Below are 26,284 nucleotides of genomic sequence, written 5' to 3'. Positions count from 1 at the left end.
TTGTCTTCTAAATTTTCTTTTGAAGTACTATTTGTTTGTAAAGTATTTCTACTTATAGTTAACATGTAGCCATAAGAAAACAAACAAACAAACAAACAAAAAACTGGACAATTTCCCTCTTTCCCACAGTTAAACATGTCAAGAAAGATGAACGCAAATATTATGAGGAACTACTAAAGTACAGTCGAGATCACCTCATGCTGTACCCTTACCATTTATCAGATATCATGGTGAAGGGCCTGAGGATAACACCATTTTCATACTATACTGCAATTATGGAGGTGCGTTTACAGTGTGGGTGAACCATAGGGAATGGGATGGGACTACATGTCAGATACTCTTAGCAGATGATTCTGAGCTTATAGAATAAAATGGACTTTTGGTTACAAGTTAACTGTTTGAACCACATTTGTACAAGCAATTGTCATTATTGATGTTTTCACATTGGAAAGGTATCTTTCTATTCCGTGTTCCTGAAGATGATATTGATCCTTTGTGCTGTTGTAGCATTGATCAGTCATTTATGTTGGCAGACTCCGTATAAAATTTATTGCTTTTAATACATGATTAACGTTAAAAAGAAGGTGATGGAATTGAACATTAAGCTCAGAGAAACTTAACTATTCACTAACTGTATAAAGATGATGACATAGACCTGACATTATGTAATACAAATGTCAGAAAAAAGAAATGTATTAGTAGTCCTGGTTGTTAATCTCTTTCTGTAATTATTAACTTTAGGTTGTTAGCCTTTTTCCAAAGGTTTTTAGGCTTGTGTTGAATAACTTTAATTCTAGTTATATACTATTTGTAAGCAAGCTTTATGAAAAGATTGGCAACATTTATCTAGTATTCATTTGCTCCTTAATTATGTTTGAGTGTTCCTATTTTTGGCTTACTAGCCATGTGAAGAGCAGAGAGAAGCCTAGAACTAAAGGAGTTGGGAACCACAGTAACAGTGAGGTTAGTTCCCTGTATGATGTAGTGTCCTTTACCATGAGCTCCCTTTGCTTATCTCCTTATGCCCCTTCTCCATTGGCACTTATACAGCCCCATGTTGCCCGAGTCCCTCTTTTGGAGGAAATGCTAGAGACAGCTTGAGGCCTGATAGCTTGGGTAGCACAATGAAGGTGGCGGCTATCAGTAAGTAGAATAGTTACTGCCATCTCTTGGATTATTTTTCTCGTGTGGTCCACTAGGTTTGGGCCTTTAGGGGATAAATAGATGGAGTTTTTGTCCCATTTATCAGCTTTCTTTTCAGGGGCACCTATGTGCTTGCTTCTTCCCTTTGGTTTCTGTTCTTATATCGTTGGGTATAGCTCCTGGGTTGAAAATGGGTCTTATCCCCCCAGTAAACAGTTGGTTGATTATTGGAGAAACAGATTGGGTGGAAAAAGCTTGCCACAGAGTTTGACTCTGCTGCTAATTGGGATTCATAGGAGCAAAGACTACTGGAGCTGTGGCTCATTATTTAGCCTTCTCTCAAGGTAGAAGTCTGTGACCAAGTGTGATATGAAGTGTGGAGAGGCTAGAACCCCGAGCTCTAATAGAGGCCTTCCTCATAAGCTTCCACAGGGCAGATGTTACAGGGCAACTGTCTGGGATTCATAGAGAGTGTTGTAAGAAACCCAAAACTGAAAGTCTGCTCTTCAATTACTAGGTTGGAACCGTGTGGTAAGTGCTACAATGTGGCATGCATGCTTTAGGTTGCCAAACTATGATCTCACTGCTTCCTGTAATAATTATTGTTGTTCTGTTTGGCTGTAGTAATATATATTTATACACATGTTTTTAATCTAAGGATGTTTTGCATTTTAAATTTTAAATTTTTTCTTTTTAAAAGGACATTATGAACAGTGAGAAAAGTTACGATTCATTGCCCAATTTTACTGCTGCTGACTGTAAGTATTTAATTTTGCTGATGGAGGTAATATTTAGATTGTATAATTGTACATGAATACTGTTGTCTGTCAGTATTGTAATATGTGTTTTTAATCTGAAATAACCTGAAATGGGAATAGCAAGCAACATTATTAATAGGAATTTTTATCAGATGGTACAAGTCAAATGTAAGATTTAGCCTGAATATCTAAAAGAGGAATATTTTAGAGTGGTAGAATCAGATAAATAGGACTAATCTATATATTTCTAGAGAATGAAGTTCTTTTTGACACTTGGATGTGAATATACCAAATGAGGGAAGAAAACTTGGGCACAGTATTTTTGCAGTGTGATACATGGTTTTTACTAACACAATTTGCTGATGTTTTATTCTTATTTTAATTGTGTATTTTGAAATATGACCATAGTTTTGTTGTGTAAGAAGCTTTCGCTGAGAAGTACATTTTGATTTCCTAAAACTGAGAGGACTTCTGCTTTTTAAAAATATTCTGATTTATCGAAAGTGTCAGCTTGAATTCATCTCTCCCAAAGTTTAGCTTGCTTTTATATTTTGTTTGAAGAATTCCTTTTAATTTTATATGGGCAGATCATGTTGATCAGTTGTCAAAAGATGAACACAAGCTGAGAATTGAGTTTTTCCTAAAATCACTTGTGGGTGTACTTACATTTCAAGATATATTAAAAGGTTTTAAAGGAAAGACTCTTTCTTTCAGGTCTAAGGCTTCTTGGCATAGGAAGAAACCAGTATATTGATCTTATGAATCAGTGTAGATCATCAAAAGTAAGTCAGTCATTTCCCTTTTTTCCCCCCATTGTTTTGGTCTCCTTATCACACAGTTTGATTAGTTTTTTTAAGTGGTAGAAATAATAAATTATATTTGTTTGACCAAATGAAATGTCCTTAACATAGAGACAATATGAAAAGAACTCCTCTGTATTCTCTATATTATCGCTCAAGTGATTATTGAATTAGAAAATATTTAAGGCATAAAACATTTATTTTTAAAAACTATTTTTACTCTTTTGGTTTTTTTTACTTGCCCTTTTTTATCCTAGGGTTCACTTAATGGGTGAAATATGTATACATTTTCAAGTGTGTTTTTTACCTATTGGGTTTCATTTGAGTTTCTGGATTTAGATCTAGATTTAATGATTAGTGTTTTGAAATAATTTATTTTGAAACAATTTAAGTATGACTTTTTTCATTCAATATACCTAGAATAGTTAAGATTTTCACTCTTATTGTATGATTGATATAAGAAGAAAGTGGTAATTTTAGGTTGATTGCAAATTCTCAGATGTTTGTACCATTGCAGAAATTTTTCAGAAGGAAAACGGCCCGTGATCTTCTACCAGTAAAGCCAGTGGAAATTGCCATAGAGGCGTGGTGGGTGGTGCAGGCTGGATATATCACAGAAGATGACATCAAGGTAGAGATCTTTAAAAGTTAAACATAGAACTCTTTTTAACCTATTTTACAATTTTCAATTATAGTTCTATAATTATTTTTAAAAATAACACTATTTAGTTTTCCTAAAGAAAATTAAACTTAAATGCAAAATTTAAAATGATCTTAGTAGTCTAGAATATTGGTGAATTTCCAAGATACTCTTTAAAGGTGAGGGAGACTTGATTGGTTCAGATGTAATTATCTGGGAGTGTTAATTAGATAGAAGTTTCATGTAAAGTGGGATGATGCCACAGCTACCAACAACAATAATTTTGGCTAACACTTTTGAACACGTGCTGTGTGCTACGTGGGCCAGGCACTACTGCAAATGCTTTCTCTATTGTCTCATTTAATTTTCATAATAACCCCAGAGATGTATTATTTGTACCCCCATTTTACAGATGAGGAAAGTGAGCACAGAACATTTAAGTAACAGCTCAAGTCATAGTGGTAGTAAAGGTCCAGGATTTTCACCCAGTCAGTTTGCCAAGGAAGCTGTGCTATTAATCACTGCCCTAAACTGCTGTGCTGAAGTGATAGGTTTTTTGATGGGGGTGATAGCGTCAAGATCAAGGGAATTGATATTCCCAGTGGTCAGACCACATCTTGGAAGGGATATTGATTTAGAGGAAAGGGGTGGGGTGATGAGGGGGCCTAGAGACCAGGTCATATTTATGTGTGGTTGAAGGATTGTAAGTGAGTATATGGACTTTTTTTAGTCTGCATTTAATTTTTCTCCAGAGGGCATAGTAAATCCAGTGAGTAGAAGGCTTAGAAATTTCACTTCAGTATAATAACTTCCTAACGGAGCTCTCAAACTGTATCATAAGCTAGTGACCCTTCCTGCCACTGATAACATTCTTGTGGAGTTTGAGTAAATTTCTGATTTGAGAGATTCAGAATCAGCAAACCCAATTCAAAGACAAGGAATAAATACTGGTATTTATTAGTGAACACTCATTGCTAACCAGCACATATTGGTACTTATAATAATTTTCTTCTCTAAGTTCTGTTGGTAACATATTTTGGCACCTTAATTGATGGCTGTGTGCATAGATTTTTGTTTGGATTCTAGAGTGATAAATGAGAAAGATATGTAGTTCATTGAACTAATGACATGTAATCCTTGGTTTCAACATGAATAAATTTCAGGAGACTTATGAATTAGTGAATTTGGACAGAACTTAATTGAAAATATTTTGCTTTTCTTAGATATGCACTTTGCCTGAGAAATGCGCTATTGATAAGATCATCGATTCAGGCCCTCAACTCTCTGGATCACTAGATTACAATGTAGTACATAGTAAGTGGTTAGTAGAAATGGTCTTTTGTCAACATAAAAACTTGTTTTAAACCTTTCATTACTTATCAAGTAGGTACAAATAGTATTATTCCCTAAGGCATGGTATTGTTTGAAATGTGACCTTAGTCTTTTACTTTCCACTGTGGCTATAATTAGTCACATACGCTAGAAATTTATACAAATCAATGGTAAGAAAAATTTTGTAGTTCTGATTATATGTAGGAAACCAAGATTTAAAAACTTTAATATAATTCTTTTTCTCTTGTATTTTACTTTTTCCTTCTTCACATAGCGTTCAGTTGTAAGAATCTTTACAGAAAGCCAGGAATCAAATTTTTTTTTTTTAAATTGCTGTGTGCGGTGTTCCATCTAAAGCAAAGTTCTTTTGCTTCTATAGGTTTATATAACAAAGGATTTATTTATCTGGATGTACCAATATCTGATGACAGTTGTATAGCAGGTAAGTCTGTGCTAATATTTTTTAATGTTTTTTGAATGGCTGCTAGGTGCTGAGTGCTGCATGTCATCTGTCCTAGGATCTTAGAGGATTTTTCAAAGAAAAGCATTTCTTCTTCATTATATAGTAACACATTGTGATGGTTTTACTTAAATTCCTTATTTTCATTTTTATGTTATTTTGATATATACACTATATAAAAATAATAGAAATCCAAGATAAATTTCTCACAATCCCAAATCAAATCAATATTTTTATAAATTCATGTCCCTTTTTAGTCTTTGTTCAGGGAAAAGCAGTTTTATACATATATTCAGTAATATAGAATTGTATATTCTCCATTTTCACTTAACATACCTGTGTCTTATTTTTTCATGTTACCTACAGTCTTTTTTTGTCCTTACTTTATTTTCCCTTCCTCCTTTACCCACTTCTCCAAGTTAAACCAATATTAAGTGGCCTGTGTATTTCCTTCTATACCTTATGGATGTATCAATTTATTATACCATTTCCTATTGCTGGCTATTTAGATTATTTCCAATTTTTTTTTGCGCTGTAGTGGTGTGTGGTCAACTTTATACCACACAGATGCTTTTTTTCTTTAGGTTAGATTTCCTACCAGTTTGTAGAAGCACTTATTATATTCAGGTTATGTGTTACAAGTATGTTTTGTAGCATATCTTTTAGCTGCTATTTTTATTTATGATATCTTTTTACCATATTTAGATACTTAATGTTTGTGTAATCAAATATAAAGTGTCAAAAATTCCTGGGAATGCTGTTTCTATTACCAAATGAGTGGTCATAGGGCTTATTACAGAATTACTACCTCATATTAGTGTTGAATCTTGACAGTTTATCATGCTCTATTGTGTCCTGACTTGTATTTGAGTTAGCATTTGTTTGTGATTCTTTAGTAATGGATTTTGAACTGTGTAAATATATGCACTGTATTTTAAGCTTGGAATGGAAATAACCTGAAAAGTAAATGAAATATTAATTCAGTTTGTTTAGTTGTTGCTATGACAAATAAAATACTAGTTTTAAAATTAGAGAGGTTTTGACAAGGAAATGATATCTGGAAGACAGAAGTGGTAGTGGTTTCCTGTCATAGGTGGAAAATATGAAAGCATTACTCTAGTCCCTACTCTCATCCAACATCTGATGATGTTGACTTATTTGAGATCCACCTAAAAAGATTCATCTTTGACTAGCTCATTTCAGTCCCTTTTGACTGACAGTTTGAACACTGACTCACATTAGCACTGAGGTATTTGAAAGAAGCCATCAGAGAAGGTCTGAATGGATGGCTGCTTCATTACAGTGGTGTGTTGTTCTTCAGCGCTTCACTTAGTAACTGGCAGTTTTTGGTGGTACAGACAAACCCATGGGATGATAATTACTGAATTCACCCTACTTGTCACCGCGTGACCTCTCTGGCTATTCCCCAAATTGGAGTAAACTCATGAAAGAAAAGCAGTGTGACAACATGCAAGCCATCAAATTCAGTACAGATGATACCTGAAGTTGATTTCAAAGGAGGCATTTCAGATATATTTCAACAACAACAGCAACAACAAAAACACAAGCCCTATGGGTGGTGGAACAAATATATATGGAGGAGAGAAATACTTTGAAGGAAATAATCATGAAAGGCTCTGTTGTTAAATATATTTATTTCATTACTCATCAGACTTTCTAATTGCATATTTTATGTCCACCCTTTACAGCTTCTAGATTTCTGCTATGCTTGAATAGAATACCTTTAGGATATATGGTCTAAAAATTCTTGAAAACTTTTGTTAAATATATTTGCATTTGTAGTTCATTTGGAACTTATTCTCATATTTGATGTGAAATAAGGGTTCAACTTAATTTTTTTCTTTTTGGATAACCAATAGCATTTGGATGAATGCTAGCATTGTTTTTTTAATAACTCATTACTGCTGAATGGCAGCATAACTTTTGTCGTACATTAAATTCCCCTCTATATTGGATACCCTTTTCTTCTGATACTATATTGTTTTGATTATAGTGACTTAGAATAACTTTTAATATTAGATACTAGTTATGGCCAGGCTTTCCTCGTGAGTTTTTTAAAATAACTTTCTTGGTTATTCTAAGATGTTTGTTTATATATGTATACACATGCACATGTACATATATATGTATTTTTTAATTAACAAATCATAACTATACATTTATGAAATACAGTGTGATATTTTGATATATGGATACAATATGACATGATTAAATCAAGCTAATTAACATAGCCATCACCTTACTTACCTATCATTTTTTATGGTGAAACAATGGGAATTTACTCTCTTAGTTATTTTAAAATACATAATACATTATTATTCATTATAGCCACCTGGTGTGCAGTAAATCTCAAAACCTATTCCTCTTGTCTATCTGAAACTTTGTACCTTTTGATTAACAATTCCCCATTCCTTCCCCTTCCCCATCCCCCAGACTCTGGTAACCATCATTCTACTCTCTACTTCTATGAATTCAACTTTATTAGATTCCAAATAGTGTTTGTCTTTTTATGCCTGGCTTATTCACTTAGCGTAACTTCCTCTGAGTTCTTCCATGTTGTTGCAAATGACAGGATTTTCCCTTTTTTATGGGTGAATAGTATTCCATTGTGTACACATACCACATTTTCTTTATCCATTCATTTATTGATGGACACTTAGGTTGTTTCCTTATGTTGGCTATTGCAAATAATGCTGCATTGAACATGGGAGTGCGGACATCTCTTCAGTGCATCGATTCAGTTCCTTTGATTATATACCCAGAAATGGGATTACTGGGTCATATGGTAGTTCTACTTTTAGTTGTTTTAGAAGACTTTATACCATTTTCCATAATTTAAAAATTTTTATTAACATATTTTTGAGTAGGCAATAATTATGATACAAAATTCTGAATTTATAAAATGGCATAAAAATGTCTACCTCCCATTTCTGTGCATACCTGCCTGATTTCTCTCAACAGCCACTGTTAAGTTTAATTTTTACACAGATGGTATACTATAGTTCATGCTTTTTCTTAAAACTAAATATTCTTCAGAGACTATTCCATATCTTTTCATGTGGAGTTGCCTCAGTTTTTTTTTGCTCAGATATAAATTGTGACTTAGGAAAATTTCTAGCCTCTTAGTGCCTTTGTTTCTTTATCTCTAAAATACGGGTAATTAATGCTACTGTATAACTTGTGGGGTTAAGAGGATTAAATGAAATTGGATATATAAAGCACCTGGCAATAATTTAGCACTTAGTAAGTGTTCAACAAATGTTTGCTATTGCTATTTTATATAGCTGATAGTATAGGAAAAGAATTAATGGTGTCAAATATGGGATTTCTAAAATATTTCTGTAAAGAAACCTTGATCCTTAAAAGTACCTGAATGACTGGAAATATAGGTAACACTAAATTAGAAAATAACATGAGCCAGATCTGTAAAGTGAATAACCTATCCTGAAATACGCATCATGTTTTTTTCAGTGTCTTGATGCTGACTGTTTGAATTTTGCTTAATTTTCACCTTTAAAAATAATTTAGGTTTTTGGGTACAGTTAGCTGGTATTAGGCCAGGGGACACAGAGATACCCAAATGCTACTGTGGCCTAGGCATTTCTCCTTCCCAGGATATTTTCAAGGGAAGTGTACACACTGGGGAGAATGGCAGAGGAAGGCATAGTGCCTCTTTATTATTGGCTGGGCGGAGCACTCTGGTGAATCAGATTAGAGCATTTGGACTAAAGAGATAGAGATGAGTATGAATGAGTATTCAGGTGGGGAGTGATGATTGGGCTGCCTGCTGTGCTGAAGAAGGTCTTGCCACTGAGCCCGCCAAGGAGGATACAGAACAGAAAGCCCCAAAGAGCAGATTATACCAGTGACAATTGGTAAACATGACAATCATGCAGATGAATTTCCCCTCTTCTCTGGATGGAGTGGGGGTGATGGGGAGGGGGAGAAAGGCAGAGAGAAAGCCAGTACTTTCCATCCACCTGGTTTTTGTCTGGCATAGCAATCTTGCAGTCCTTTGCTTTTCTGCTTTGGCCCAGTCACTCCTGCTGCCATTAAAACCCCACACATCAGAAACCCTCTGTAGCCTTTCCCATTCTGAAGCAGCCCCGGTTCCCTTGTCCTTCTCTGCCAAGTCCATGTCATCCAGCATTTCCTCTGCCTCAGTAATGAGAGTTCCTTCGTGGATTCAGTTACTCTTTGTGGATTTCGTGTTCTACCTTCATAGTCCTCTCTGTGTCGGTAATGTCGTATATGGCCTTAACTTGGGGAGTTTTAGAAAACTTGCTATGGAGTGGATAAAATAAATCAAAAGCTGCACTGAGTCCCTAAGGTAGAGGTTTCTTTTTTTGTTTGGATATTTATAGTTTCTTGTTTCATAAAATCATGTCACTGAGAAAAGTCTATTTTGTTTATTTTAGTTCCTCCTCTTGAAGGTTTTGTAATGAATCGAGTGCAAGGTGATTATTTTGAAACTCTGCTCTATAAAATATTTGTTTCAATAGATGAGTACACTAATGTTGCAGAGGTAAGTGGACAACGTGTTATGAAAGAATATAATCTCAAGATTTAAAATAAGTTTGTGTAAAGTGCGTAGAATTATTTAATGATGTGGTTAAAATGTTTTTAAAATCTGTATCTGGGGAGATCATAGACCATTAATATACTTAAATGTCACTATTCTTAAATAAATTCCTGCATATGTGTAATAAAATTTTTTTCAGTTAATTTATCATTTGGTTAAGTAACTTTTTACATGACTCTTTAGTAAAGTATTTTAGACTATATTGATCTATTTAGGAATTTTTTTCTTTTAAATGAGAAAAATTAAAGAGTAAGGAATCTTGAATTGTTATAGTCACTATCTGGATTTGTACTACTACAAATGTCTTAGAGATAGGGAAAGAAAAAGGTTCTGAATTCAAAATTTATTCAGTCTTCCAATTATTCATAATTTAGAATTTTGCTTACTATGATTACATTTGTCTGTTACAACTGTGTAATGTGCTGATAATTCTGAGAATGTAAAAATAAATTTTAATTTTATTTTCCAGCTTGCAAATGTCCTTGAGATAGACTTATCCCTGGTTAAGGTATGTTATTTTATACTTTTTTTGCTTGTGTGAATACTGAATGGATTTTACTAGCAGATTTTTATCTTGATAAACTACTGAGAAATAGGCATTGAGATTCTTGTTAGCTGTCTGAGGGAGTGCACAATAAAGGGGTGCTTACAAAGGTAGGAAAGAGCAAGATAAGGGGTCTTGAATCAGGATTCTACTGCATGGACTGCAAGAGCCCTCACACTTCTGTGTATGGCAGGAAGCGGCCTGATCGGTATCTTGAAATGAGGTAGGGAGGGCAAGGCCAGAGAGTTGGGAGCATTCCTTCCCGTACATATGTGAAGACCTTAAGGGAGGAACAGCCCTACTGAAAATTGTTTTTTCTAGTTATGGGATGAAAATGTTTGAGAGTCATGGTTAGTCTATTTTTTCTCTACAAATATTTCAGTGTCTTATTTTAAATGCTAATTTCCTTTGTATTCCTTTCAGAATGCTGTTTCAATGTATTGCCGATTGGGTTTTGCCCATAAGAAGGGACAAGTAATAAATTTGGATCAACTTCATTCATCATGGAAAAATGTTCCATCCGTAAACAGATTAAAGTAACTCGTTTATTCAGTATGAAATATTAGAGTTTCCTTTTGAAGAAACATTTAATTTTACATAAAGAAATTTTATTTTTTCAATCTATTATTTGAGGTGAATCCTATATGTTAGTGATTTTTAATCTTTTATGTGTGATGGATCTTTTTTAGAATCTGATGAAAACTAAGAACCTTTTCCCCAGAAAAAAGCACAATTTTATGTATACTTTTGAAGGATTCTTGAATTCCCTTAAGCCTATCCATGGGTCTTAGTTAAGAACCCTTGCTTTATGCAGGCAGAGCATTTTGGGGCTACGTCTCAATTTTGGGCTTGAATATAAGACTGGATTTAGATGGATCATTCATAATTTAAGTAGTGACTTGAGTAGGTATTTATATATAAGATCATTTATATGATTTTTAAAAAGTGAATGTATTCTTCATTAACAGGAGTACTTTGGATCCACAGAAGATGCTCTTATCATGGGATGGCGGGGAAAGTAGGAGTCCTGTACAAGAAGCTTCATCAGCTACTGACACTGATACAAATAGTCAAGAAGATCCAGGTTAGCAGTAGTAACTCAGTTTAATTTAGAGTCTGTCTATAGGTACAGCATATGTCCAAACATACACTCCTACAGTTATTTTATAGTTTCAGATTTTATTTAATCTGCTTGCAATCTTTGGGCACTGTGCTAAGTCTTAGGGGTATAAAATTCGCTAGAACATGGTTTTCTAAGAATTAAATCTAGGGAAAGCAAAGGGAATATAACCAATAAAATTCTAACAATGTGAGCACCAGTTGTGCAAAGAGGAAGAGACCCTTTATTGGCTAGAGAGGTTCACAGACAAGATGTTATTTGGGCTAAGAATAAGAGCCTGCCAGTGGTCAGTGGAGGAAGGCCTTTGCAGCCCAAGAGAGTGGTGTGGGCTAAGCCCAAAGGGAGGCAAATCATAGTGGATGAGGGGATTGCCCATGGTTTAATGTTGGGAGCAGGAAAGACCACGACATGGGCTGTTACCTGAGTCAGGTGACTTGTCTGAAGAGGTTAGGTTAATTAGTCTTGTTAGTGTGACAGTTATCAAAATCTTTATTACTGCTTTTAAAGAAGTATATTATGAAAGTAAGTGCTTTGTAACATTTTTAAAAAATTTTCTCTGCTTAGAGATAGGTATAACTGGAGCCTCTTACATACTTTCTGGTTATCAAATAAAGCTGAATGAAATACTTTCTCATTCACAATAGTAAGCAAAGAATAATTTTCATTTACTTGACTTCCAATTATGGTTTCTTTTTAGCTGACACTGCCAGTATAAGCAGTCTGAGTCTATCTACAGGATACACAAAACGTATCGCATTTCTATTTGACTCAACTCTTACTGCCTTCTTAATGATGGGAAATCTTTCACCAGTAAGTCAGATTCTTGTTTAAATATGAAGGTGTTTAAAGTAAAGATTAGATATGAAATAATTCAGTGCTTTTATATCTTTTTAAGTACTAGATTTATTCCTAAAATCACAACTGACTTTGTTTTATATTCCTTAGAGGAGTGTAGTAACTTTCAGTGAAGGTTACTTTTGTAATTGGAAGAACCAGCCCCTTCCCTCACCCACCCTTAAGTTTAAATATATTGGAGGGTGGGGGGAGGGGATAGAGGTATGACTACATGGTGAGTGCCAGGCGCACTGTCTGATGAATGGACACTCTTGAGGCTCTGACTTGGGGGGGATGGGCAGGACATGGACATTGTATATAACCTGAACTTATGTACCCCCATGATGCGCTGAAATAAAAAAAAAAAGTTTAAATATATTGGAAAGCATAATATAAATATAAGATATTATGCTTAGCATAAAAAAGGGGAACTAGAACTTTAATATTTTGTTCCTTTTTTGCAGAACTTGAAGAGTCATGCAGTCACAATGTTTGAAGTAGGCAAACTCTCAGATGAGTCTCTGGACAGCTTTCTTATAGAACTAGAAAAGGTAAATGTAGAGTGCATGTTAGGGATGACAGGGTATTTGGAACCTTTTCTTGCTTACAGTCTATTAGTTGTGATGGGTTTTTGGTGTATTCTTACTCATTCCTACCTCATTCCCCAGCTTAATACTGTGGCAGTCATTTAGACCGAAACATATTGAGTGGGGGAATGTATTTTGTGGGTTGAAAGTGGTATGTCTGCCTCCTCTAATAATTTGGTAAAATGAAGAAATGGGATATAGAAATCTCACTCTGTAGTTTTGTGAATTGAAATTTTTCTAAAATAGCCTTTCATTTTTTTCTGGTATGACTCTCTAAGATCATCTCTTAAGCAGTTTTATTTGAAATTTTTGTTCCAGTTATCTTAAACCTGGAACAGTGTCCCTGGGTATCATATTTATGTCCGCTCTCACTGTCCCTTTTAGCATCTTGAAGACTTCAGCCATATTTGCTCTAAACCACCTTTTCCCCTGTGAGTACAGCCCTAGTTTTCCTTAGCTCTAAATCTTGATTTCCCTTTATTGGTGTTTTTCATTCTTTGGATATTTTATTCCATCCTCTGCTTTTCTTTATATGCAAATAGTTTGTGTGCCTAGTCTGTTCCTTGACTAATAATTTTGGTGCCTTTTGTGCTTTAGTGATGAACTCTGTCTATATATATATAAATGCTGTTCAGAGAACTTGTTATGATTCTGTAATTCTTTTATATCTTTTAAAAAAAGACCATAACATTTTTTTGCTGCTCTTTCTCCATAGAATTTGTACTTTTATTAGTGCAGAAATATATAAGATAATCCTTTGCTATTAATTGGCCTCTTTTACTTTTGTCTTCATACTTCCATTATTTCTTCAGTGCTTTTTAAATCACTCTGTTAACCCCATTCCTTACTGTGTATCATCTTTGGCCAATAAATTTTTTACTATGTTCCTGCACATTTTAAATTCTGGTCTCCCAATTTTTATCTTTCTTGCCTCAAGTAGTCTTTTATCAAATGTAGAAAATTGCAATATCACGTCTGCTCTTCTCATTCATAAATCTATTAATATATATACATTTTTTTTTTACCACATAGTCATTCCTGGAAAGGCGTTTTTGTCTGAGGTTTAGTTTAAAAAATGGTTTCTTAGCTACTTTTTAAGTAGTCTGATCTTGATTATCTTAATTGGTTGGTCTTGTTAATTTAATGCAAACCTAATTTAGGTAGACCTATCATTCCATTTTCTGTGCTATTTCTGTGATGTATATGTCTTTACATATTAAACAGGACCATAAATAAGGCCAGTGAAGGCAGGAGTTTTATCTGTTTTGTCTATTACTCTTACCTTTGTCTCCTAGAGAGGTCATAGTACATATGAGCCACTCAGCAAATCCTTGCTGAGTGAATTTAAGCTGTATGTTCACCAGTGGTGAACAGCCATGTTGAATCACATACTCCATTGTACCTTGTAACTGGTGATACAAAATTGTGCACAAAGTGTTGAGAATTACAGGCATAATTGGTGACTGTGGATGGGAGTACTTTTCTAGATGAAAAAAATACATGGGTTTTAGAGTATTTTTAAGCACTCTATTTGAATTATATATGGGACATGTAACTTATATAATGGTATAATTTAGTAGTATTCAGTTGGTAAAATTGTTAGTTTTACTTGGAGTAATTTCTGTCATCTTCATAAATGTTGTAAAATTGGAAACTCAACCAAAATTGAGGTTAATATTTGTTTCAGTATTGCCTGGCCAAATCTTCAATTTACTGCTTTTGAATGATGTCTTAATATCTCTATTATGTACTTATTTATTAGAGTGAATGTCATGAAAGTGGTGCTTGTTGCAAAATCTGTTTTCTCTTGGTTTAGGTTCAGAGCACTGGTGAAGGAGAAGCACAGAGATATTTTGATCATGCACTTACTCTGAGAAACACAATACTGTTCCTGCGTCACAATAAAGATCTAGTTGTGCAAACTGCACAGCCAGACCAACCCAATTATGGTATGATAAATATATTTAATTTTGAAGACATGATTGTGTGAAACTTTTTTCCTAAGAAATTAAACAGATCATGCTCACTTATATAATCATCACTAGAGGCTTGTTTTGGGAATTTCTTTGCTTGTCAACTTATTTTACTTTTTCTCTTCTCATGTGCCATTAACATTCATAGTATTTAAATCTGTTTAGTACCCAGAGAAGGTGTTGGAGTGTTAATTTATTTAAGTAACTGGATGGAATTTAGAACAAGCATTAGCTCTGAGGGGTGAACAAATGCCAAAATTGAGTTAATTTAGGAAGCATAAAATTTCAAGAATGAAAGATTCCATTGTACAAAATAATAAACAGGAACTTCCTGTTCAAATCTACTGTAATGTTTACCAAAGCATTGTACTTTAAAAAAAGGGAACAGATAATCTCTTTTTAAAAAGAAAGAAGTAGTGACAATCTTAATGTATTGATGGACTCTAATGTGGCTGTTGCCCTAATAGGCACTCTCAGTTTTGTGATAACTGGGGGTTCCCACACTTCAATTGAACTGACGGTATCAGAATTTCTACCCAGAGAGTCTGATTCAATGGATTTTGAGATGTGGAATGGCACCTGGGAATGTGTCTTTTAAAAAAAGGTGATTCTAATGTTCAGGTAGGCTTGGGCATCTCTAGAAGAGCATTTGACTCAAGTCCTTAGACATTCACAAGAGCGTCATCTTGAGACTTCGTGAGTCCTTATTACCACTATAACGTTTAATTTCATTCTTTCATTTACTTGAGAACCCTATTTTTCTGGCCAAGAACCATCAGTTTCTTAGTCATGTTAATTTTTATTTTATTTCTCTCACCAGCATCTGGCTTTCTTTTCAGCTCAATTTTAAAAATTAAGGAAGGAATCAGCTATCACTTCACAGGAATTGTGGCATAGGTGAGAACAAAGATCCTGGGTAGTTTAGCTGAGTGAGATGAGACTCGTTCAGTACCTAGTGACTCACTTCTGCAGATTTAGCGTGCCTTAGCAGAATTACAGATTGTTACATGTTGTGGCACTTTTTGAGATTATTCATAAATAGTTAAAACTAAGAATTTTAAATCACCAAATACCAAGAGCCTGAAGCACCTATTGATAAGCATTTGTTGATGGGTAACCATGTTTTGCTACCAAATATTAGATCATGTGTCAAGCAGTGAGAGTGGCACAGTCTTGAAGATGTGTGGGATGTAAAACTCCTGGAATTTCTGGGACATTTTAGTGATTCATGGAGATAATGGGTTAGACTGAAATATTCTGCTATAGCTGTCTTGAAATACACTGTCCTTTCCTGCCTTTCATAGAATCTGAGAATGTTAGGGAGTACTGGTGACCAGCCAAGTGTAACTCCTTTTAAAGATAAAGAAATTGGAGCTTATCTGTTTAAATGTCCTGCCTTTTTAGTCATCAGAGCTCATGTGATGAGTAAGTGGAAGAGCTGGGAATAGAAAACTATTCTATTTATTTGTCTTGGATTTTTTCCCATTGCCTTGTCCCTTTTATTAATGTTATTTACTTTTGAACACTAAGCTTTTTATTGACATACCAACAATTTGTTGCTTCATAGTCTCGGCTAAACTTTATTATTTACCATGTATAGTCTGTGTACTATGAAGTAAGTTAAATGGTAACCTAAACCTTTCTGTATGAAAATAGTTAAGTTAATTCTAACCTTTAAGGTAGGTTTAATAGTTGATTATTCCTGGCATCAGTTGGAGCTTTAATTGCTTAGAACAATTGCTGGGGCTCCAAAGTTAAATTGTAATTAACTCTTCCCTATAAGACCAAACCTGCAACTGTTTATGAAGTTTCATTCTTACAACCAGCCTTTCTTAGTTGAGCTCCTCCTCTGAATCACAGAACACAGAAAATGACTGGAGTTACTGTCTCAATTTTTCTGATGATGGTGCATCACTAGTACCATTCCAGATGCATAGAAAAGGTCGTTCATTCCATATAGCAGATTCCTAGGGCATTGAATTTTCGTGTTCACCCTGTTGAGAAATGTTGCTTTCTGTAGGTGCTGGGCTTGATAACTAAACCATACTCTTTTTTAGAAAAGAGGTTCGGTAGTATTGGTGTTTTAAGCATCTTGTTTGAGTAAAAAGAATTTTCTTTTTATGTCACTAATAATTTGTAGTTTGAGTATATCATGCAGTACTTGGTATTTACTGTAAAGCAAAAGCTTTGTGATATTATCATAGAAGCAGACTCTGTTATATGTGAAAAGGACTCATTTCTTAGTAATCTCTTGGTTTTAAATTGCATGAAGCACTGCTTAAAAAATAAAAGCAATGTGGTCTAATTTTTTCTCATTTTATAAGCATGATTTTTTTTCTAGTATCTTAGCCTTTAAAAAGATATCTTTCCACTATGATCAATACCAGTCAGACATGAAAACCACTGTAATTTGGCAGCCTAGTACTGTGGAAATGTTTAGAAATTAAGCCACATTTGTAGAAAAGCAATCACCATTGTAAAAATATTAGAAAATGTATTCTAACTGCCATGAACTCTTTAGACTTTCTACCTTCCCTGTTCTAGTATACATTAAATATTTTCTGTACTTGACATTAACAATGTTGAATTTTGCCCACAGGTTAAGAAATCCCTTCACCCTTTTGTGTTTTGGAGAAGGGCTTATTTCAATGACCCACTCTTAGCCCATGTAACTCAGATAAGATTCACAGGTGCCCCCCACCTTGTTCGCCTATGACCAGGCCAGAAATGGATCCTCCATATTCCCTTTGTCTCATAAACAGTGGACCGAAACTGCCTGTCCCAACTGATCAATCAGAACAAAATGCTTGTTAGCCAAACTTTGGTTAAGTTTCTCTCCTTCCTCCAGGCCCCTGAACTTTGATCTTTGATCCATCTTCAACCTAAGCCCCTACTTTAGGGCCCCTCTGAGAAAATATGCTGACCTTATGGTAAAATATTCTCTGATCTGCTGTCTTGTACTGTCCCCTTTCATCCCACTTCCTCATACCCTATCCTTTCTGTTTTGTCTACTCCTTTCTGATAAAAGAAAAACCCTTGTTGTCTAACTCTTAATACTCTTAGGAACTTTATGATCATGTTTGCAGTAGTCTCTCTCCCCATATTAGAGGGGGCCCCTACTCCTCAATCTTTTTGAATGAAGTCTCTCCTTAGTAAATTCAGATGTTTTATTGGACAGCATTTTCCCACCCATGGCTGTTGTATAATTTCTCAGTGTACTTAATCAAACATAAGTTTCTATAGTGTCTTTGGAACTTTTGCCCCTTCTTTCCCTTTCCTAAGCCACCTGCTGCCTTCCCTCATTTTACTTCAAGATATATCCTCTGTTCCAGCCAGACATGTTACAGGCTAGAACATAGACAGCCAAACATGTCACTTGGTAGAAACCACTTCTTTGGAGGCTTCGCTCTCCTGCCTCCACCTTGTTTTCTAGCTGGGACATCTATAGGACTCTTTATTAAATTATAGACTCCTGATTTTTCAACATTTTATTTGTAAACATTTTAAATTTCCAGAAAAATTTCAAGAATAAGAATAGTAGTTACTTTTAACCCAGAATTTAGGTGTAAGTTGGATATCATGGCCTTTCCCCCCTAAATTATTCAGTGTGTATTTCTTAAGAATAGAACTGTTCTCTTACAGCAACCGCAAGATTTAATATTGATACAGTAATCTACAGTTAATATTCTGTTTTGTGAATTTACCCAATAATGTTTTTAAGGGCATTTTTTCTTCTCAAGTGCAGAATCTAGTTTAGGTTCAAGTATTATATTTAGTTGTCATGTCTCTTTTATTTCCTTTATTCTGGAAAAAATAGTGTTTTTTGTCTTTTATGATGTTCTTATTTTTTAAGAATCCAGTCCCTCTTTTGTAGATTTTATTAGAAAGTTTCTCATCTTGGATGGATGTGCTGTCTCTTTATGATTAGATTCAGTTCTGCATTCCTGTCTAGAAAATTACATAAGTGTTGTGTCCTCGTAAGGGTATGACATCTGGAGATTCATGATTTCTATCTGCTCTTCATTGATGATGTCAATTTTTGCAGTTTTTTCACTGTATGGTCAACCATTTCCCTCCCACAACTAATAAGCAATCTGTCGGAAGTTACTTTTCCTGCTCTTCATCAGTGTTTCCTGCTACATTTAGCATCCATTGATGGTTCTTGTCTGAACCGTTTTTTACTATGATGGTTGCAAATTGGTAGTTTTATTTCAGCTCCAGCACTTCCTCCATATTTCACAGTTGGGACTAGGCATGCTCTTATTTTCTCAGTATAGATTTATCAATTCCTGTTTTTTCAACAGTCTATAATTAATCATTACTATCTCAATTATTTTTGTGCTCCATTTGTCTCAGATTTTGCCAGCAGGATTCCCTTTCAGCTGGCTCCTATCTCCTAGGAGCCTGGTTCCTTTTACTCGGGAATGGTATTAGAGACCAAGAGCCTGGCACTAGTTGTGCTCAATGTTTCTAGGCATTTTCAACAGTCCATATTGTTTTTACATGCATTCTTACTTGAAGAGGGAAATGGCTAACCTGATCTGAAGTTTCTTTCAAACTTAAATATCTCTTTTTAGAGAGCAATAGGATTTGGTGTTTTCCAAAAGGATTAAGAATAGGAATGCCTAAAATCTGTTGCATGCTGAGTGAGTTCATGCCTTATGGACCAGAAGTCTAGGGCACATATTTCTAAATGAGGAACTATTGCCCTTATGCTAAAATGAGAACAGAGCTGTTATTCTCTTTGTAGAGACTGTAAGTGGTGGGAGTGGGTGGAGGTTAGGGGACAGGGGGAAGAACATAGCTTCTCCTGGTACTTAAGCTTTTATAATATAGTTGCCCCGTGAACAACATGGGTTTGAACTGCACTTATGTGGACTTTTTTCATGAAATATACTGAAAAAATTTTTGGAGACCTGCAACAATTTGAGAAAACTCAGATGAACTGTGTAATTTAGAAATATTGAAAAATTAAGGAAAAGTTAGGTATGTCATGAATGCATAAAACATATGTAGATACTAGTCTATTTTATCATTTATTACCATAAAATGTATATAAATCTATTATAAAAAGTTAACATGTATCAAAACTTTGGGCACAGTTACAAACCATACATGGTGCCATTCAAAGTTGAGAGATAAAGATGCAGTATTAAATCATAACTGCATAAAATTAACTGTAGTGCATATTGTACGACTGCAATATTTTGGTAGCCATCTCTGTTGCTATTGCAGTGAACTCAAATTTGGAAGTGTTTGCTTAAACTGCTGCTTTATGCTAATCATATCCAATGTGAGCAGTGTCTGGTAAATTGCATATTGCAATAAGAAGTGATCTCTTGCAGTTCTCGTATTTTTCAGAATGTTGAGTGCAATACAGTAAGTCCAGCATAAGGACCATGGTGAATAAAGAAAAGGAAATTTGGGAAGCCATTGCTACATCTATGCCAGAAGGCATGAAAACCTTGCACTTAACGTGAAATACTTTTTTAATCTCATGTTGGTAATGTACCTTTTAATGTGGGTGCAAGATTACTATAAGAAAGGCATACCTGTAAGACTCAAATGTGATTTGAGACAAAGCAAAGTCATATGACAACTTAAAGCAAATAGAAGGTGAAGGATCTAAAGCTGGAGAATTTAATGCTGGCAAAGGATGGTTTGATAATTTTAGAAGGAGGTTTGGCTTACAAAATGTAAAGGTAACAAGAGAAGCAGCTTTTACTGACCAAAAGGCAGCAAGCAAGTTCCCAGACACCATTAAGAAAATCATTGAGGGGAATGGATATCTGCCTATACAGATTTTTAATGCAGATGAAAGTACTCTATTGTGGGGAAAAAAAATGCCACAAGGGACATTTATTAGTAAGGAAGAGAAGTAAGCACCAATATTTAAGGCAGGAAGGGATAGACTAATGGCTACTGTTTTGTGCTAATGCAGTCTGGTTTATGGTCAGCACTGACCTTATCTATAAAGCTGCTAATCCCTGATCCTTGAAGGGAAAAGATAAATACCAACTGTCAGTCTTGGTTGTACAACAAGGAGGCCTGGACAACGAGAAGCCTTTTTATAGATTAGTTCCATTGTTGCTTTGTTCCTTAACTCAGGAAGTATCTTGTCAGTAAGTGACTGCCTTTTAAAGTTCTTTTGATGTTGGATAATGCCCCTGGCCACCTAGAACCCTGTGAGTTCCATACTGAGGGCACCAAAGTGGTCTACTTGCCCCCAAACAGAGCATGTCTAAATTATCCTCTAGATCAGGGGGTTATAAGGATCCTTAAGGCTCATTACACGTGGTACTCTATGGAAAGGATTGTCAACACTGTGGAAGAGAACCCTGATAGAACATCATGAAAGTCTGGGAAGATTCCACCGTTGAAAATGCTATTGTTGTTTTGGAAAAAGGCGTGAAAGCCATCAAGCCTGAAACAATAAATTTCTACTGGAGAGAAACGTGTCTGGATGTTGTATGTGACTTCATGGTGTTTATAACAGCCAATCAAAGAAATCATGAAAGAGATTGTGGATATGACAAAATCAGTATTGGGGGTTGGGGGTTGTCAAGGGTTTTGATATATAGATCTTGGAGAAATTCAAGAGCTAATAGACACCACATAAGAGTAATTAATAGAAGACAACTTGATGGGAGATGAGTGTTTCTGAACCAGTGCCAGACAATGAGGAAGAAGATGTATTAAGATTTATTATAGAAGAAGCAGTGCCAGGAAACAAATTGACATTAGACAGTCCGGTGGAAGGGTTCTGATTATTCAAGACTGCTTTTGACTTCTATAAACTCTTTTATTATGAGAGCACTGAAACTAAAGGAAATGTTGGAAGGATTGGTATCATACAGAAACATTTTTAGAGAAGTGAAAAAAAAAAAGACAGAAGTTACGTTGTATTTCCATAAAGTTACACCAAGTGTTTCTGCCTCTCCTGCCTCCTCTTCCACTTCCACCCCTTCCTCCTCTGTCACCCTGAGACAGCAAGACCAACCCTTCTTCTTCCTCAGCCTACGCAACATGAAGATGATGACAATGAATACCTTTATGATGATCCACTTCCACTTAATGAATAGTAAATATTTGCCTTATGATTTTCTTAATAACATCTTCTTTAGCTTACTTTATTTTAAGAATACAGTATATAATACAACATATAACATACAAAATATATGTTAATCAACTATTTGTGTTATCAGTAAGGCTTCCAGTCAACAGTAGGCTATTAATAGTTAACGTTTTGGGGGAGTTGAAAGTTACATGCAGATTTTTGACTGCTCATGGGATCAGCACCCTAACCCTAATCAAGGGTCAACTATATGCAGCTGTCATGGAGTACCTTGGCATGGAGGGAGTAAGTAAGGTAAAATAAGCATATTTAGTTAAAGTAAAAGGTAGCCTGAAGAAATACTCATAGACAACTATCTTCTAGACCAAAGAATAAAAAATTTCATCTTAAAATCTTAAAATGTCTTGGTGGTCTTCTAGGAAATTTGGTACTCCTTGATAGAGTTACTCTACCTTTTCAGAAAAATTTAAAATCTCAAGGCATTTAACATACATCATCATCAACATTTTTGTTTCACAGTGTCAGTCTTTGAGTCTCTGTATGTGCTTGATCATAACTCAGGTTTTCCTCTGGATCTCTTACGCTGTGAAAGCCTTCTTGGTTTGGATCCAGCAACTTGCAGCAGAGTTCTGAACAAAAATTACACGCTGCTTGTTTCCATGGCTCCCCTCACCAATGAGATCCGGCCGGTCAGCAGCTGTACCCCTCAGGTAAAGACCCACTGGGAAGATGCACTTGGTTGTGCCATCATGACTACCGTCAATTTTACCTTCTTAATTCTTAACTTGCAGATACCAAATATTAAAAGCACTGACTCAGAAAAAGCAGTTTTGTATTTTATGCCATTGTAAGATGATGTTATGTTTAATTTGTGAAGTATAATTGGTATATTTTATTTATGATTTATGTATCATTTAGTGACTTATGACACATTAGATTAAAATTTTACTCATGTACAGAATAACTTAAAGAGAATGTTTGGGATACTTTAAGAAGGAAGCCTGTATCGTTTTGAGGGATAAGATAAATTTAATTAGGAAAAATGAAATGTTTCAGAAATGGGGCTGTGATGCTAACTAAACTAAAAAGAAAAGATGGTGCTTGAAAGCTGAAACTCTAGTTAACTATGGAATTTATACGTGAAAATTACTTTTGTTTTTTTTACTTCTTAAAAATAAATCAGTTGCCTTTGTATAGTTAAGAAGGAAGTTGTCTGTACCATTTTCAAAGAGTAGGGGTTATGTTCTTCTTTAGTGCTGCATCATACCTAGTTTCCTAAATATGCAGGGTTTAATGGTGTGGAAGAAAGGAAGGGATTCTTGTACAAAGTTGATTTTGTTGCCTGTGTTTTTCCTGCTGCTTCAGTGAGGACCCTATCCTCATGCCAAATTTTGTCCTCTGCATTCAGCAAGAGATGTGCATTTAACCAACCTCTTTTTATAATTCTTTATGGGCCCCCTCAGTTCTTTAACACAATGTTTGGGCATAGTAGGAATGCATGAACTGTCTGGATGAAGGGTAGGTAGTACCTTTTGTGAAAATTTGTATGTGACTAATGATAATAATAGCTAACACTTTAATATGGAGTTTATTATATTCCAGGTACTGTTTTAAGCCTTTTGAACAATCTTACAGCATCCTCTGGAGGTATATATGTTACTGCTATTTTATAGATTGAGCAAAATAAGGCACAGAGAGCTTAAGTGACCTTCTGAAGGTGATACGGCTGAAGGGCTGAAATTTTAATCAAGATTTAAAACTAGGCAGTCAGTTTATTTCAGAGTCCGTTCTCTTAATGGCGATGATAAGACATACTTTCTTAACTGCAGTATTAAATTGAAACTATCATAATGAAACATTTAAAATTTATTTTCATATGGATAATTACAATTAACATTTATGTGAGGCATTTGCTGTTTATAAGACTATACTTGGTCACTTGTGAAATTTGGCTTCGTTAGATGAATAGTACCACTTTATTTTACTTGTTTTATGATTGTAGCATATTGGACCAGCTATCCCAGAAGTCAGTTCTGTCTGGTTTAAACTGTACATTTATCATATTACTGGACAAGGACCACCATCTCTTTTACTGTCCAAAGGTACAAGACTTCGAAAATTGCCAGATATATTCCAGGTATGTGTGTGAGGTTTTGGGTTGTTTTTTTGGAGGGTAGAAATTTGTGAGCATATTATAGATAACTTTCTTAATTTTTCTTTATTTCTAAACATCATTTTATAGATTATTCATTTCTTTTCAATAGGGTTATGATCGATTACTAATAACATCTTGGGGTCATGATCCTGGGGTAGTTCCTACATCAAATGTGCTCACGATGTTGAATGATGCTTTAACACATTCTGCGGTTTTAATTCAGGTACGGTTACTTCATTTGAAATAACCAATTTTGGATTTTTATTGTAAAGATCATAACTTGGCTCACTTTCTACTGAGTTGCAATCGGATGTCAATAATTTGAAATTTATACAGTAGAAGCATAAGGAATCAGAGATGTAGGTTTCAGTCTTTGCCCTTTGGCAGTGTGGGAGTGATAGAAACAACATGGACTTTGCAGTTAGACCCAGGTTTGAATTCCAGCTTCACCCTCCGCTAGCTGTGTGACCAGTATTTTTTGTTTTTAATAATAATAATAATAATAATAGCTTTACAGTTTTATTATTTATAATAATAATAGCTTTACAGTTGTTCCCCCTTATCTGCAAGGGGATTTGTTCTAAGACCCCCAGTGGATGCCTGAAATCATGGATAGTACCAAACCCTATATATACTGTTTTTTCCTATGCATACATACATACATACATACTATGATAAAGTTTAATTTATAAATTAAGGCACAGTAAGAGATTAACAATAATAACTAGTAATAAAAATAGACTAATTGTAATCGTATGCTATAATAAAAGTTATGTCAATGATTGTGGTCTCAAGATATGTTATTGTACTGTACTCACCTATTTTCATACTGTGGATAACTGAAACTGGAAAGTGAACCACAGAAAAGGGGAGACTACTGTATTGAGATATAATTCACATACTGTATAATTCATCAATTTAAATTGTACAATTCAGTGGTTTTTAGTATATTCACAGATAAGTACAGCTGACACTGAACTCAATTTTAGAAAATTTTTATCATCTCAAAAAGAAACCCTGGGCCAGGCACTGTGGCTCAGATCTGTAATCCCAGCTATTTAGGAGGCCAAGGTGGGAGGATCACTTGAGCCCAGGAGTTTAAGACCAGCCTGGGCAACATAGTGAGAGCCCATCCCTACAAGAAATTTAAAAAAAAAAAAAAAAAAATCCTATACCCTTTAGTTATCACTACCTTATTTTGCCTCATTTTGTGCCCCCTACTCAACCAGTCTTAACACTGCTTCCTATCTCTACACATTTTCCTATTCTGGGCATTTATATGTATGGAATCGTATAACATATGGTCTTTTGTGACTGGCTTCCTTCATTTAGCATAATGTTTTCAAGATTCATCGTGTATATTGTGTATATCAGTACCTCGTTCCCTTTTATGGCCAAATATTCTGTTGTGTGGATATACTATGTTTCATTTATCCATTCATCAGTTGATGGACATTTGGGTTGTTTCCAGCTTTTGGCTGTTATAAACAGTGCTGTTATAAACATTTGTGTACAAGTTTTTGTGCATATATATGTTTTCATATGTCTTGGCTATATAGGGATGGAATTGCTGAGTCATATGGTAACTCTGTGTTTAAGTGTTAGAGGAACTGCCAGACTGTCTGCAAAGTGGCTGCCTCCTTTTACTTTCCCACCACCAGTTGGTACTATCTGACTTTTTGAATATAATCACTCTAGTGGGTATGAAATGGTTATCTCATTATAATATTGATGTGCATAATGTGTAGCCTCTTTTCATGTGCTTATTGGGCTGTGTGATATTTTGATACTACTTGTTATACTTTGTTTCTCACCTGTAAAATGGAGATGGCAATATCTATTGTATAATAACAAAAATAATAATAGCTAATGTAAGGTAGGCAACTTAGGGTTGTTGAGAGAATGAAATGAGAATGTATATGTGAAGCATATAGTTCACTTTCTGGTACATATTACCTTCTTAATAAAGATTTCATTAATTCCTTCATCTAACAATTGTATGTGCCATATTCTGTGCTAATTACATATATTAGATATACAAATAAGACACTCTTCCCCCCGCCATCTTCAAGGAGCTTAAGGATGGTGGGAAAGTTGCATAAGCAGTCAGTTTCAGTTTTTGCTTTGTGCTGAGTAGAATTATATCCAGTGGAAGAACTAAAGAGAAGTGCCCAATCCAGCCTGGGGGCAAGGAGAAGAGCTTTGGGGAAGCTCCTTAGAGAAAGTGAGACCTGGGCTGAATAAAAAGGATTTAAAAGAG

At 34.9% G+C, this 26,284-nt stretch overlaps 1 protein-coding gene across 2 annotated transcripts in view; it reads left to right on the top strand.

Annotated features, from left to right (window-relative positions):
- FAM91A1 (family with sequence similarity 91 member A1) overlaps nucleotides 1-26,284 on the top strand; it is a 46,775-nt gene that overhangs the window by 6,409 nt on the left and 14,082 nt on the right. Inside the window, exons 3-18 of one of the 2 annotated variants that reach the window (XM_045560522.1) lie at nucleotides 130-281; nucleotides 1,844-1,901; nucleotides 2,616-2,683; nucleotides 3,219-3,332; nucleotides 4,565-4,655; nucleotides 5,053-5,115; nucleotides 9,573-9,679; nucleotides 10,206-10,244; nucleotides 10,704-10,816; nucleotides 11,249-11,364; nucleotides 12,098-12,210; nucleotides 12,699-12,785; nucleotides 14,638-14,770; nucleotides 22,431-22,579; nucleotides 23,872-24,006; nucleotides 24,134-24,247. In XM_045560522.1, the coding sequence (XP_045416478.1) occupies nucleotides 130-281; nucleotides 1,844-1,901; nucleotides 2,616-2,683; nucleotides 3,219-3,332; nucleotides 4,565-4,655; nucleotides 5,053-5,115; nucleotides 9,573-9,679; nucleotides 10,206-10,244; nucleotides 10,704-10,816; nucleotides 11,249-11,364; nucleotides 12,098-12,210; nucleotides 12,699-12,785; nucleotides 14,638-14,770; nucleotides 22,431-22,579; nucleotides 23,872-24,006; nucleotides 24,134-24,247 (1,652 nt within the window). Of the gene's footprint in view, nucleotides 1-129; nucleotides 282-1,843; nucleotides 1,902-2,615; nucleotides 2,684-3,218; nucleotides 3,333-4,564; nucleotides 4,663-5,052; nucleotides 5,116-9,572; nucleotides 9,680-10,205; nucleotides 10,245-10,703; nucleotides 10,817-11,248; nucleotides 11,365-12,097; nucleotides 12,211-12,698; nucleotides 12,786-14,637; nucleotides 14,771-22,430; nucleotides 22,580-23,871; nucleotides 24,007-24,133; nucleotides 24,248-26,284 lie in introns of those variants that run through there. The other variant, XM_045560523.1, reaches the window with a different exon arrangement.

Source organism: Lemur catta, chromosome 9 (genome assembly GCF_020740605.2).
Source record: "Lemur catta isolate mLemCat1 chromosome 9, mLemCat1.pri, whole genome shotgun sequence".
Classification (NCBI taxonomy): Eukaryota; Metazoa; Chordata; class Mammalia; order Primates; family Lemuridae; genus Lemur; species Lemur catta.
This window is presented reverse-complemented; position numbering and strand designations above follow the sequence as displayed.